This window comes from Podarcis erhardii, assembly GCF_964252035.2.
Source record: "Podarcis erhardii genome assembly, chromosome: 8".
Lineage (NCBI taxonomy): Eukaryota > Metazoa > Chordata > Lepidosauria > Squamata > Lacertidae > Podarcis > Podarcis erhardii.
Window position 1 is genome coordinate 50913495 of NC_138499.1, and position 15665 is coordinate 50929159.

Below are 15665 nucleotides of genomic sequence, written 5' to 3' on the forward strand. Positions count from 1 at the left end.
TTTGCTTCCTCACCCCTGCTTTTCAGACAAGTACTGTCTCCCAAAGCTGCTTGCATCAATCAGAAATGAAACACAAGCTTTTCCTTCAGACTTACCAACTAAAAACGTAACACACACAATGAGTTGAGCATCACATACCAAGTTTACTTGTTTATTTATTTTTAATTACCCCGCTTTTCACTAACTGGGTCCCAAAGCAGATTACACACACACACACACACACACACACACACACACACACACACACACAGAAAAATGAGAATTTTAATGCTTAAGATAAGGATGATTTGACTTGAAAAAGTGTTAGATTAGGCCTACAATGGAGACTGTTCCACTGGGTTTACAACAGACTCTCTATTGGTGAGTCAGGAGCACTCAGTGCATGTTCATTCTGCTGTTTTTCTGAGGCTCATAATTCTTAATCGTGAATTGCCCTGCTCAGGTGAACCCCATTAGACTGCATCATACTTGATTGGGTAAACTATTACTTGTACATTTTATTTCTCCAAAAGCCAGAAGGGAAGAACCTTCTTTTTTAAAAGAAGAAGCCCACCAGATCCAGAAATCTAATTTAAAATTCTTTATCTGCCACAGACTGATTGTATTGTTTTGGGTGCATTATTACAGTATACTTTCAGTCAAAGATATGGTCAACTAGCCATGGCTTACCACAGAAACAAAACTGTAGTGTAGGGGCACTTTAAAAGCTAGCAAATGCATTATTGCATAGGTTTTCAAGGTTTACCAGTAATGTTACCTCTGATGTAACAAACTGTATACCAAGACAACTTAGGCCATAATGTGTTAGTCTTTAAGATGCCAGTACTTTTATTTTAAGGGACGCGGGTGGCGCTGTGGGTTAAACCACAGAGCCTAGGACTTGCCGATCAGAAGGTCAGCAGTTCGAATCCCCCCAACGGAGTGAGCTCTCGTTGCTCGGTCCCTGCTCCTGCCAACCTAGCAGTTCAAAAGCACGTCAAAGTACAAGTAGATAAATAGGTACCGCTCTGGTGGGAAGGTAAACGGCATTTTCGTGCGCTGCTCTGGTTCGCTTATGACCCGGAAGCTGTACGCTGGCTCCCACGGCCAATAAAGCGAGATGAGCACCACAACCCCAGAGTCGGTCACGACTGGACCTAATGGTCAGGGGTACCTTTACCTTTACTTTACTTTACTTTACTTTTTTTCTTTTGCAAAAATTGCACTATGATGTACAAATGCTTATCTGGGGCAATACAGTGACAAAGAAACGAGAGAACCACCCTCACCCACAATTCTCACTTAGGGCCTTTAAAATGGTTCAGTCTCTCACATAGAGTGATATTAAGTAGCTTTACAACACTCTAGACTCTCATTCTGTACAGCAAAACAAACGGAACAAACACAGTGCCAGTTGCCACTCAATAATACATCACTAACTTTATCCTAGCGGATAATAAATTCAGTAATACAAATTTAAGGGGGTGCACCCTTGCTCTTGTGGCGATTCAGAAGGGGCAACTCAGTATGTACAGGATATGTATAGATTATGAATGACTTGAAGATTATTATCAAACTAACAATAACATGTCAAAGAATATGGTAGTAGTAGATTAGTGCGAAATTGATGATGCTTTGAAATGAACTGTAAGGGAGCCACTTTTTATGCATTCTAATAAAGATAACAAAGTACAAAATATTGCGGCTAAGTATGGAAAACGCATGTCTACATTTATCAGTGTATTTTCTTTGAGAATACATATTATTGTGTAGTAAATACCCTTATTAGATTCCATCAATACGAAGTTTGGTTACGAAGCATTGCATCACCACAATTAGCTTATAATAAGGGCAGTTTGCTTCTGGGCACTTAATGTGAGAGGGGGAGAATGAGAGAGGGAGAGTGAAAATGGCAGAAGAGAATGGGATGGGACCACGGAAATAGCAACAGTGGTAATTGCTAATGGTAAGTAGAAGTATTGATGTAAGAGAAACTGAGGAGTGGTTGTTGCAGACAGAAATAGCAGCATACGTTGTATATAATGATTTTGGTACACAGCTCTTAGGACTGGAAGTTATTAACACATGTGACTGATACTGGAAACATGTTTGATGAATTTGTTGATAAGAACTGGGCCTAAGAAGTGGACCGTACACAAAGTTCAGTGTAATAAACATTAAAAGAAAAAATTTCGTTGACTTTCTCTAATATTATTCTACATCCTTTTCTATAGAGGTTTTTCTCTGTACTGCCACTGGTCTGTCTGAACCCCTGAAGGGGAGGTAACAAAGGTGGAGTTACAGACTCTGGCTGGAGATACAGAAAAAGAGGGAGGAAATTGGGGATTGGAGTGCTGGCAGGGAGAGAACATTGTGTACACTAGAGTAAAGTGAGAAACTGGCTAGCTAAAATGAGTCTTGCAGTGCAAACCAATGCATATTTACTTAGGAGGCAGTTCCACTGTATCAGTGGATTTATTGTTAGGAAAGTGTGCATAGGATTAAAACCTTAAGGTGTTTTTCAACAGGAAGAAGTAAGAATCAGTTAATTGAATATCAACTGGTGAAAAGGTCCATAAATAAAGAACAATCTAAAGAACAAGTGTGCAAGAGAGGAAGACATAACCAGCAAAAAGAGCCAGAGGAATCTAAGTGCAGATAAGAAGACTGAGATCATAGAGATGGAAAGGAGCTAGAGATTGATGGGAAACAAATGGCTCTCCAGATATTTTAATTATTATGAAATGTATATCACACCTCTCCTCAGAAAGGTTCCCAAGGTGGCAAACAGCAACAATAAAACAATACATCAAAATGTGTAAAAACAATCTTTTAGAAGTCTTAAGAAACAGTCCAAAAGTCTTAAAAATTACATATTTTTACAGGTAATTTCAGGGTTGCCAAGATCAATATCCTTCAGCAATCAAATGATTGTGTAAACAGGAATTTTTAAAATACCTCCTAGAAGTTTGAGTCGGGACAAGAGGAAATCAAGTCAGGACGAGAGGAAATCAAGGGATGGAGAATATGGAAGTGTTAGATGGGGTGATGAAATGGGGAACAGACTAAGGGTTGAGAGAGATATTGAAGAAGAGATACCAGGAAATGGGGGAAGGGAGAAGATAGAGGTAAAGAAATACTGAAGAAGTACTGAAGAAGGAGGCAAAGTCTTTAGCAGAGGGAAAAGGAGGTTAAAACATTGGAACAGGCCTAAGGAAGACATCAAAGATAAAGAAGAGTGATAAAGATTACTAGAGTACCTTAAAGACCAACTAAGTCAGTTCTTGGTATGAGCTTTCGTGTGTGCATGCACACTTCTTCAGATACACACACGAAAGCTCATACCAAGAACTGACTTAGTTGGTCTTTAAGGTGCTACTGGAAGGAATTTGTTTTGTTTTGACTATGGCAGACCAACACGGCTACCTATCTGTAAAAAGATTACTAGAGTTTCAGCACATTCTAGAGCTGCAGTATTGGAACTGTCTTATTTGTTATTATCTCTGTTGATCTTACTAAGCTTTTCTGGGATTATTTTCAGCTAAAAAAAGAGTAAAATCCTTTAAGTAGAAGTAGAATTGTAAGTGTTGGAAGAGACTTCAAAGGTCATCTAGCCCAACCCCTACAATGAAGGTATCACAACTTAAGAATCCCTGACAGGTGGCCATCCAACCTCTGCATAAAAACCTCCAATAAAGGAGAGTCCGCCACTCTCCTCAATAGTCCATTCCACTGCCAAACAGCTCCTACTGTCAGGAAGTTCTTCCTAATGTTTAGTCAGACGACTAAATGAATACTGTTTTTGATCAGGATAAAATAATTTATAGAGGATGAATTACGTCAGTTCATTTGTCTTTTCCAGAGGCGTTTGCAAATTTAAAAAAGGTATACAGTGGAACCTCTGGTTGCAAGCGGGATCTGTTCCAGAGGCCCGCTTGCAACATGAATAGAACACAACCCGCAGCGGCGCGTCTGCGGACGCGTGGGTTGTGATTCGCCGCTTCTGCACATGCGCGTAATGTCATTTTGTGCATCTTCGCATGTGCGAGTGGCGAAACCTGAAAGTAACCCTTTTCGGTACTTCTGGGTTGCCGCAGGACGCAACCTGAAAAAATGTATCATGAAGCAAACGTAAAATGAGGTATGACTGTAGATTGTTTAGGAAGAACAACAATAAAGGGCATTGAACATGAATTTATAGCGAAAAAAACAAAATATGACCAGGACCTGTAGCTTCCAGAGAATGCCATATTTGTTCATTGCCCCAGAACAACAAAGAGTCTTTGTGGCACCTTGAAAACTACCAGATTTATTATGACATAAGCATTCAGCCGCTCAAGTAGAAAGGTAGCACAGTGAAGACGTAAACAAGGAAAGAGAAAGAATAGGACAACAGAAGTGAGGGAATCAATTGAAACAGCAGTGTTAAATAGTGAAACTGTCTCACTGAGGGAAGATGAAAAGAGAACAGGAGAAAATAGAAGGTACGGTAATTAAAGAGAAAAAGAATCTGGATAAAGAGCATGACTATTTTAGTGAGAGGGTCAGACAATGTAGAATCCCAGAGAAGCATAAAGAAAGGACGTGTTTCGGACAGTGGAAAAGGAGAACAACACTGAAAAAAGAAAAAATTATCAAATCCATTACATGCAGAGTAAGTACAAGTAATATTAAAGAAGCCAAACACATCAACAAGGCTGAAAAAAGATTGGGCCTCCAAGTTGGCAAATTGATCAATATGGAAATGAAATCATCCAGAATAAGAACAGGAGGAGGATAACTCAGTGAGAAGGAAAACTGAAGTTCAAAGTCAGATAAGAAGTTAGCCAAGGGACTATGAAGACAATAAATCACAGTAAGAAGAATAGTAGCAGAATGAAACAGAAACATAATGCTCAAAATAAAAAGGAAGAATACATAAGAAATTAAGATGCAAAAACAGAAAAGGCACAATAGGAGCAATTTCCATATCTCCATCTGGACCCATCATGTGAAGTGAAAAGTGTGTGATCGCCAAGAGATGCAGGAGTAACAGAATTAGTTGAGAACCAAGTCTCTGTTGGAAGAAAACAGGAAAAACAGCATGAAATAAGGCATGAAGAATAATCACCTAATTCACAGTCAAACAACAGTTCAGTAGAGTGCCAGAAAAGAAAACAGATGAATGGAATAGAAATAAAATTAGGCAGACACTAGGGTCTAGATTCAAAGAAGCACCACGGGATGGTATCAACAGATGAGACTGATTAATAGCATAGGAAAATAGGACCAGCCAGCCAATAAGTAAGAGCGTGGCTGAGTGAGGATAACATACACCTAAGAGTTATTGAAGAACTTAAGTGTGAAATGTTTGATATTCACTAAAATCAATTTATTTGAGAATTGGAAGGTAGTGCAACACAGTTGTTGTTTTTAAAAAAAGGGTGCATGGATTTTATGGAAAATATAGGCATGTTTCCTAATGCCTGTTTGCATAAATTAGTGGAAAGCATTAATATGCTTAAATTTTTAATCATATTGAAGAATAAGACTTTCAAATGAAGGAATGACATTGCTTCTAAAAAGCAAAGTTCTGCCTCACTGTTTGGAACTGATGGGTGTATAAACAAGCATGCAGATAGGAGTCATCCAATATGAGGACTTCCCAAAAGCATCTGAGTAAATGAAGTTGTCATGGGATAAAACAATGTCTTTTAATAGATCAGTAGCTGAATGAGGAAGTATTGAAGAATGGGGAACTATTAGAAAGAAAACAGGAATTATGAGCAGACAACATAAGTTAACAGTGAAGTCCTATAAGGATCTGGTTTAGGCCGGTGCTACTTTCTTATATTCATATATTCATAAGTAGTCAGGGGAGAGCAATATGATAACCAAGTTTATGGATTACTCCAGATTATTTGTGATGGTAAAACGCAAGCAAACTGTGGAGAAATCCAAAATATCTGTTGAAGCTGGGTTAAAGGACAACAGAAAGACAAATGTGGTACAGTGTAAGCAAGTGCGAATCAATGCATATTATGGGAGGGGGGAACACAACTTCACACATAAAGTAAGAAAGCAACTCTATGGGGGTGGGAGGAAGCAGTGCTATTTTTAAAGTTGGGCTCATCTCAACATTTTTTGTTTGTTAACTCTGGGCTGGTGTACCTGAGAGGCCCATATCAGCCCCCTTTCAAGGAAATGAAACAGCCAGACCTAGTTCTCTAACTGAGAAAGAACAGGGGATTTACATGATGCAAGTAGTCAATATGCACGTTGCAGTCATTCATTTGAGACTATCTAGTAAAGTTGCATTTGGTATGGGATTAGGAGTAAAAGCAGCTGAAAGGTAATTCCTATTTATCTGGCTATCTGCAGTATCACTGTTGGAAGCATTTTGTGTATGTTGAAAAGTGGGGTTATGGCAAATATTTGTCACAAAGGTGCTTAACTGTGCTTCCCTGTGCATATTAAAACAAGTGGAATATATTTCATTTTTAAAACCCTCTTTCATCCCATAGAATTGAGGCAGGCAAACGCACCACGAGTAGACTGTTCCTTCCTTGGTTTTGTTACCCTGCCTCCCTCTTCCAAGAATCACATCACTCAAAGCAAATGGAAGCTAGATGAGGTCCGCTGGGCCTCTTTTCCTTCTCCCAGCTGTTTGCAACATGAAGATTTGGTACCATGGTAATGTTGGCAGTATTTTTTTTTCTGCTGGAATTGTAGTTTCCCTAGTCCATGACCAGGTGAAGGGAAGTAATAGTACCACACTATTCTGCCTTGGTCAGACCACACCTGAAATACTGTGGCCAGTTCTGGGTGCCACAATTTAAGAAGAACATTGACGAGCTGGAAAGAGGGCAACAAAGATGATGAAGGGGTCTGGAAACAAAGCCTTATGAGGAGCGGTTAAGGGAGTTGGGTATGTTTAGCCTGGGAAAGAGGAGACTGAGAGGAAGTATGATCGCCATTTTCAAATATCTAAAGGGCTGTCACATGGAGGATGAAGCAAGCTTGTTTTCTCCTGCTCTGGAGGGTAGGACCCAAACCAATGGATTCACATTCCAAGAAAGGAGATTCCAACTAAACATCCTTCTCATAGTAAGAGCTGTTAAACAGTGGAACAAACTCCCTCGGGAGGTGGGGGTCTCCGTCCTTGGAGTTTTTTAAACAGAGGTTGGATGGCCATCTGTCATGGACGCTTTAGCTGTGATTCCTGCATTGCAGGGGTGGTGGTCTAGATTACCCTCGGGGTTCCTTCCAACTTTACAATTTTATGATTCTATGCATTTACCTCTCCCACCGTCTTCAGGATGAGAACAATGTAGGAGACAGCAGAGGGGATTGGACTCACTGGTCCATTGGATTATTATATTTCCTTTTTGGCCCAATTCCTTTTTGTGGTTAGTACAAAGCTTTTTTGCATTTTTGTTGAAAATGCTGTTAAATAATCTGAGTGAGGCAGATTGTAGAGTGCATTGGTTTTGCTGTCTGTAGACTATGAATGAGCTATCTTATCCATGAAACATTGGTTATTGAAATCACCGTCAGCTACAGTGATGGAAAAAAGTATTTGATCCCCTGCTAAATTTGCCCGTTTGCCCTCTGACGAAGAAATGACCAGTCCATAATTTTAATGGTCAGTTTATTGTTGCTGTGAGAGACAGAATAACAACAGGAAAAGGGACTTCCGGAGGCGGCGCGAAGGGTAATGGCTGCCCTTTCCTAACGGGAAGGGAAGCTCCGCACGAGAAAGGGTCGTCCGCTACGGTGCAGCGGAGACCCAAAAACGGAAAACCGCAGGCAGCAGAAGCCTGCGGTCCCGGGACCCGGCGGGCGCCAGAAGCGGCCACCGAAACGTTGAGGGAGCCTCGTAAGGGGCTCCGGATCGCGGAGGAGGCTGCGGCGCTGTGGGTCGTTCCGCAATCGGCGGAGTGAAGCCGCGTAGCTGTTGCCAGTGAGCGCTGACCTTTCTTCCTGAAATTTATGCTTTAAAAACAACAACCCGTGAGTAAACAACTGACTGTATGTAATTCGGGACTTTAAAACATTAAATTTGGTTGAAAGCGGATTGACGAAAAACAGGAAGTCCGTCTTCCGCTCCCATTGAACTTGAACGCAAAGAGCGTGGAGGAGTGGAGGCAAAGAGAGACCTTTTAAACTATTTGATCTGAGCACCCATTGAACTTTATTTTAAGTGGAATAAATAACCTCATGTGCTGGACTCTTATGAATTTTAGTTATATTTTAATCTTTCTCCCTTTGGAGCTACATTTTAACTAAAAACCCCAGGCGCTGGAACTGCCTGAGAAACTGAGCTGTCAGCTTGCAGTTTGCAGCTTGGATACTTTGAATCTGAACTTTGAAACAATCTGAGAGAGTCTGAACTTGTTACTTTGAAGCATTTGGATTACCAGCTTACACCATCAGAAATACTGTTGTTGTACTAAACCTTAACTCTGCTGAAAAATCTTTTTATTGAAGGTTCTTGGACTTAGAAATTTGACTTTATTTTAATTGAAATTGATTTCTTCCCTGAAATATTTTAAACTCCCCCTAGAGGATTTGGGACTTATAACAGTGACTTTTATTTTACTTTCTTTTTCCCGGCCCCTTATTGACTGTGACCATCTGTGCCGGGGCTTTCTCATGGGAACAACTCAGCTTGACCTTGAATTTTAGATAACTTTGGAATGAGTGGTACAAGAAGGAGAGGAAGAACTAAACAAACAACTTTGACAACTTTAACCGCAGCCTCACAGGCACGTAGATCATCTGTGCCTACTTTGCCCTCTGAGGTCGAAACTGTTTCTCTGCCACGGGCAGGGGAGGGAGAAACTGAGGAATTACAACTGGAAGATATGGCCTCAGGGGCAAGCACTACTATTTTAGAGAAAATTTTTGAAAAATTAGAATCTTTGGATAAGAAAGTAGAATCTTTGGACAAGAAAGCTGATGAGCAAACATATAAAATTGAGCAGAACATAGAATGTTTAAATAAATTATCTGGACAAGTCGCACAGAATACTCAAGCAATCGGAGAATTGAAGGAGGCTGCAGGGGAAAATCGGAAATTGGCTGAAGATACCAGCCAAAAACTTGAAAATTTAGAACAAGAGGTAAGACCACTCTGCAAGCAAGTAGGCGAACATCAGACCTATTTGTCCATGCTTGAACTGCGGAACAGGGAGAGCAATTTAAGGATAAGAGCAATACCAGAAGTGGAAGAAGGCAACCTAGCTGAGTTTCTGACTAAAGAATTCTCCAAATTTTGGAGTTTAGAGGAAAAGGACTTTAAAATTGTTTCAGCTTTTAGGCTCGGAAGACTTCTAAAGAAAGAGAAGCCCAGAGACTGTTTGATAATATTGAGGTCAAAGGAGGAAAGGGATAAGATTTTGGGCCTACACTACGGAAAGTCACTGGACATTTTGGACAAAAGAATTGAGATCTACAAGGATATTCCTAAACAACTGCTAGATCTTAGATCTGACTATTTGGAGTTGACAAGACTACTAAGGAAGAATTCAATCATCTTTAGGTGGGAATTTCCTCAAGGACTATCTTTTACCTTTAGAGGGAAGAAGATCAAAATCAGAACATCGGAAGACAGAGATAAATTTCTGAACGTATACGGAGAGGACCTTCACAAAGGAATTGACCAACTTCCAGGGCCTGAAACACCAGAGGTATCTGCACCCTTGGACTCTGAAGATTCTCTGAACAAGATACCACCCCTTGAAAAATAACCAGATTTATTCAGGATGTCTCTGCAACTTTTGAGTTGGAACATTAATGGCTGCAATATCCCGGAAAAAAGGAGAAAAATTTTTCATATACTAAAAAAAGAACAATTGGATATTATCTGCTTACAAGAAACAGAATAACAACAGGAAAAACCCCCAGAAACCAAGAAGACAAAAGTCAGAGATTGATGTGCATTATAATGAGTGAAATAAGTATTTGATCCCCTATCAGCCAGCCAGATGTCAGGCTACCTGGTATCTTCACTGTATGTAACGAGCTGAGATTGGAGGCACCTGCTGTAATCCCAGCTCGTTACAGTACCTGTACAAAAGACACCTGTCAACAGAAGCAATCAATCCAGCAGATTCCAAAGTAGCCACCATGACCAAGACCAAAGAGCTGTCCAAGGACATCAGGGACAAGATTGGAGACTTGCACAAGACTGGACTGGGCTACAAGACTATTGCCAAGCAGCTTGGTAAGAAGGTGATAACAGCTGGGGCAATAATTTTCAGATGGAAGAAACACAAAATAACTGTCAACCTCCCTTGGTCTGGGGCTCCATGCAAGATTTCATCTCATGGAGTTGCAATCATCATGAGAATGGTGATGAAGCAGCCCAGAACTATATGGAGGGAATTTGTCAATGATCTCAGGGCAGCTGGGACCATAGTCACCATGAAAACAGTTGGTAACACACGACGCTGTGAAGGACTGAGGTTTTGCAGAGCCTGCAAGGTCCCCTTGCTCAAGACAGCACATGTACAGGCCCATCTGCAGTTTGCCAATGCACATCTGAATGACTCGGAGGAGAACTGGGTGAAAGTGTGGTCAGGTGAAACCAAAATCAAGCTCTTTGGCATCAACTCAACTCACCGTGTTTGGAGGAGGAGGAATGCTGCCTATGACCCAAAGAACACCATCCCCACCGTCAAACATGGACAGGGACATATTATGCTTTGGGGGTGTTTTTCTGCTAAGGGGACAGGACACCTTCACCGCATTGAAGGGACGATGGATGGGACCATGAATTGTCAAATCTTGGGTGAGCACCTCCTTCCCTCAGCCAGGGCACTGAAAATGGGTCGAGGGTGGGTATTCCAGCATGACAATAACCCAAAACACACCGCCAAGGCAACAAAGGAGTGGCTCAAGAAGAAGCACATGAAGGTCCTGGAGTGGCCTAGCCAGTCTCCCAGACTTTAATCCCATTGAAAATCTGTGGAGGGAGCTGAAGGTTTGAGTAGCTACACATCAGCCTCGAAATCTTACTGACTTGCAGAGGTTCTGCAAAGAGGAGTGGGACAAAATACCTCCTGAGATGTGTGCAAACCTGGTGGCCACCTACAAGAAACGTCTGACCTCTGTAATTGCCAACAACGGTTTTGCAACCAAGTACTAAGTCATGTTTTGCAAAGGGATCAAATACTTATTTTACTCATAATAACACACATCAACCTCTGACTTTTGTCTTCTGGGTTTCTGGGGGTTTTCTTGTTGTTATTCTGTCTCTCACAACTACAATAAACTGATCATTAAAATTATGGACTGGTCATTTCTTTGTCAGAGGGCAAACGGGCAAATTTAGCAGAGGATCAAACACTTTCCCCCCTCACTGTATCCCTCTGTTCTGCCTTGCAACTTTCACACTAACTCATTCCCTGGTCAGGTCTGAAAAGTAACTCCTTCCATTAATGTGTTTTTTAATGACTGTATGCAAATCTGCTGTACTACACTTATATTACTACACTTAGCCATTTGTTTAACTCCAACATTTCTGAAATCTGATAGAATCCCATCCTCCTGAATATGGCAGTTTCCAACACCCTTTATCTATAGGAATGGGGGCGGGGGGGGGGGGTCTAGACTGAAAGCATACAGCAATCTTGTATATAAGAATTCATGTTTCTACAAGGACCACCTAGAGACATTAGGGAGGGAAAATGGGTGGTGAATTTAGCCTAGGCTCAACTTGTTCTTGCGCTATATGCATTAACACATGGGGACAATGGATCAAAATGGAATTCACATGTCAGATTTTTTGAAGTGGCGATTTTGTGATGTAGAGCAGATTTTTAAAATTAGTAGCTCCGCTGGACTCTGTCACACCCCCCCCCCCCACTTCCCTCATACCCCGTTTAAGGATTCGGATTATAAAAAAACCCCAGAGTTAGCACGCTCCATAGACTCCAGCTCTCACTTCTCCCCCTCCCCCCTCCACTCCTGCAGCGTTTGTACTTTGACTACTTCCTGGTCTCACAGAAAGGGGCAGTGCTGAGTTACAAGGACAAAAATAGACCTTTACAGAGAAATATAGGGATTGTAAGTGTGTGTGTGCGCGAGGGCGCCTCTCTCTCTCTCTCTCTCTCTGTGTGTGTGCGCGCGCGCGTGCGCGCGTGCGTGTGGCGCTGAGAGAAAGCCAGCATTAGGTTTCCAGGAGGAGCCCTTTTCTTTTTCACTGTGCGTTAGGGGGTTTTTTTTGGTACAGATTTTTGTTCTGTTTTAAAAAACACTTACCTCTCCCGGAAGCTTCTCTGCATCCCTTTGGGGGAGGAAAAAGAAACCAACTGTGATCAGAAACGACCAGAAACCATTTTATTTGAACAACTGGTGGGGAAGAAAAGAGGAGAGATAACATCACAGGGATATCAATATCATCCGTTAAAATTTATTTCTTTGCACTATTTATTTATAATCCTGTTCAGTCTGACACCCACCCTAAGCGATAGCAATGGGGTGTTTGGGCAACAGCAAAACGGAGGATCAACGTATTGATGAGAAAGCACAGCGAGAAGCCAACAAAAAAATAGAGAAGCAGTTGCAGAAAGAGCGACTGGCTTATAAAGCCACACACCGTTTGCTTCTGCTGGGTAAGGAAGAACGGCTTTTTGGTGGGGGAGGGCGATGAGGGTGCAGTGGTGCAGTTCAGTTTCCCATGGCCGGCAAGCAAACTATACTATTTATGTGCACGAGAAAATGAGAGGGAAAGAATGCAGACCTGCTTTATAAATTATGTGTGCGTGAAATGCACAAATTGCCTTAGGTATGTATAGAGAAGAGTTGAATGTTTTAGGAAAACAGAGATGCTTCCATTCTGTCTTTCCCCATTTTCCCCTCCCCTAAATGTATACATCACACGTTTTTCTTCTTTTTCAGGGGCTGGTGAGTCAGGAAAAAGCACTATTGTCAAGCAGATGAGGATCTTGCATGTAAATGGATTTAATTCAGAGTAAGAATTCTTCTTATTTGGAGGGGGGTGGAGAGAAAAAACCCCCACACAAACCCCAACAAGATGCATTAGAAACACATTAAGCCAAACTGGTTAACAGATCTTTCTTATCCTTTGTATGTAGCTTGTTGGTAATTTACCTCCATCAACTTACCCTATTAGCATGGATATTAATGCTCATATATATTGAGAGGCATGAATTCCTCATTTTTCCTCTCCTGGTCCTTCTGCTGTATTTTACACTGTTGCTACTGCAGTGTTTAATAGGCCCTTGTGTAGCAACAACATGGCGACTACTTCTTACAACAGCAAATAACTAAATATTGCCTGAGTATTAACAATATATTCGGTCGTGTGTGTGTAGATGTAGATATAGATATAGATGTGTGTGTGTATGTGTGTGTGTGTGTGTCAAGTACATATTTGAACTATCCCCATTTTTAAAGTTAATAAAAAAGAAATCAGTTTAACATGATGGTGTTTTGTTATAAAGTGTCTGTAGACTGTATTATTTATGTCAGATTTTTCTGAGAATGCCATATTTTGTGATTAGACATTTTCAGAAATGTAGAATTTGAGTCAGTTCATGGTAAAAGTAAGCAGTTTTTAAAAATAATCCCTCCACCCCTTTTTAAAAAATGCTTATACATTGTTATTTGTCATGTGGCAGAAATATAAATAATTTATTTTGATTAAAATTGTACAATACATTTTCCACTATGAAATATTAGGGATAAAAACAGCTATTAAAATTTGAACTTCAGCATCTCAGTAGCAGGTGAACACTCACAACAACTTGGCGAAATTGATTTGTGTTTGATTTCATACAGAGAAAAGAAACAGAAAATTCTGGATATTCGGAAAAATGTAAAAGATGCAATTGTGGTAAGAAAACATTTTTATTCCTTAAATGTATATACTTAGTGATTAGGATTGTGATTGCAGAGGAGACCCTGCTGTTCAGATAAGTCTAAATCACCTAGTAATTCTGTGTGTGATTTATCTCTGTTAATATGTCCTGTTCCTTTGCTTATTCTAGACCATAGTTTCAGCAATGAGCACTTTAATACCTCCAGTTCCACTGGCCAACCAAGAAAACCAATTTCGAGCGGACTACATCAAGAGTATAGCTCCCCTTTCTGACTTTGACTACACACAGGTAACATTTAAAAGTACTCTGCCCTCTTCCTCCCCCTTGCAATGTTTAAAAAGCATGGAATGACTTGTTTACCATTTGGAAGGCTTACACTTTGGGATAAATTTATTATTATTGACTTTATCATTGGATAATTTTGTTTGGCACAGTATAAAATGTATAGAAAAAAATACTACCCATAGTGCTGCATTTTCTGTTCGTGAGGAAGCGTTATATAATGAAAAGCAGTCAAGGACTATGTGGATTTCAGATTCCTGGATTAACAAATTTTGCAGCACCTTTGTGGTATTATTTATTGCAGGAGACCAGATAAAACCAATATGAATAAATAGTGTAATGTTTGCAGATTTGAATCTGTTTATTATTTTGCTGGTGGTTGTATTTACCTGGTGGCATGTTTGAGTAATGTTCAGTTAAGGCATATTTGGAGAATCATTCTTTTATAGTTAAATTGCTTAGGCTTACATCCTACATCTCCTATCCCTCTCACCATTGCAGCCACCTATGTCTCCTGAAAGCTACTAGTAATTCAGGGGCCCCTACTGAACACTGTCAACTTTCCTTCTGTGAACATGCTTAAGCTAGCCTACTTTAGCAGCCAGGCCTGATTTGGGGTGAGTTCTTCCTCCCCCAGTGGCTCTCTGCACATATTATTTAGGAGATCCTTCTGACTGTCCAGAGAGGCTTTTATTGGGGGAACAGTTAGCTGCAGGAGGAAAGAGAGGCTGAGAAACTTTCCTATATGAACTTTTCTTAAGCTAATTTATCTTAAGATTCAAACATTTGTTCTTCATGGCTTGTGAATACTGACAGTATCTAGCATTTCTTTTTTTTATATGTAAGTAGCTGTATTGCTTGGGGGGGAAATGTTTCATTTTGCTTCTAGTATGAAGTTGTCTTCCTGTCGTTCATTGTATCTACTTACAATGGAGCATCTTCTGATTATTCTAAGGATAGAGGTTTTGGACAGGCAGCTGCTGCCTCATTGCTTGTTTCTAACACTGTGATCCTGTGCATGCCTTCTCAGAAGTAACTCTGAGTTCAGTGGGACTTACCCACTGGTAGGGGTTTATAGGATGGGAGCCTGATACTCTGGACTGGTTCATTTTCCATTTTGAACACTTGGGATTTTTATTTTTAGAAGAATGGCTTTGTTGTAGTTATAAATTTGTCTCAAATGCAGTTATCTAGAAAACTACCTGCATACAGTTTGTTTGTTTGTTTGTTTGTTTGTTTGTTTGTTTGTTTGTTTGTTTGTTTGTTGGCTCTCATTTGACAGAAATTATAAAAAAATGATGAGCTTCAAATGTTTAACCGAATTAAATGATGTTGAATTTTCTTTCAAAGATGTAAATGTGAAGCTACTGCTTCCTTAACTTTTGCATCCCTTTGTAATGCGTTATAATTACCGGTAATCTAGAGAGATTTTACATGACTCTTGTACAGTGAGGTATTTGTATGTGGTTTCCTTGTAAAGAAAATTACCACATCAGAAGATGACAAGCTTGATCTAGGTCTAAAAGACAGGATGTTGTACAAGTAAAGAATGCAGCTCTCTTCTGCATTCATGAA

At 40.4% G+C, this 15665-nt stretch overlaps 1 protein-coding gene across 7 annotated transcripts in view; it reads left to right on the plus strand.

The window, feature by feature from the left end:
• Positions 1 to 15665, plus strand: part of GNAL (G protein subunit alpha L) — a 181660-nt gene that overhangs the window by 91980 nt on the left and 74015 nt on the right. For 5 of the 7 annotated variants that reach the window (XM_081873538.1, XM_081873539.1, XM_081873541.1 and 2 more), the window contains 3 exons: positions 12865 to 12937; positions 13768 to 13822; positions 13977 to 14096. In XM_081873538.1, the coding sequence (XP_081729664.1) occupies positions 12865 to 12937; positions 13768 to 13822; positions 13977 to 14096 (248 nt within the window). Of the gene's footprint in view, positions 1 to 12096; positions 12579 to 12650; positions 12752 to 12864; positions 12938 to 13767; positions 13823 to 13976; positions 14097 to 15665 lie in introns of those variants that run through there. The other 2 variants (XM_081873537.1, XM_081873542.1) reach the window with 2 other exon arrangements.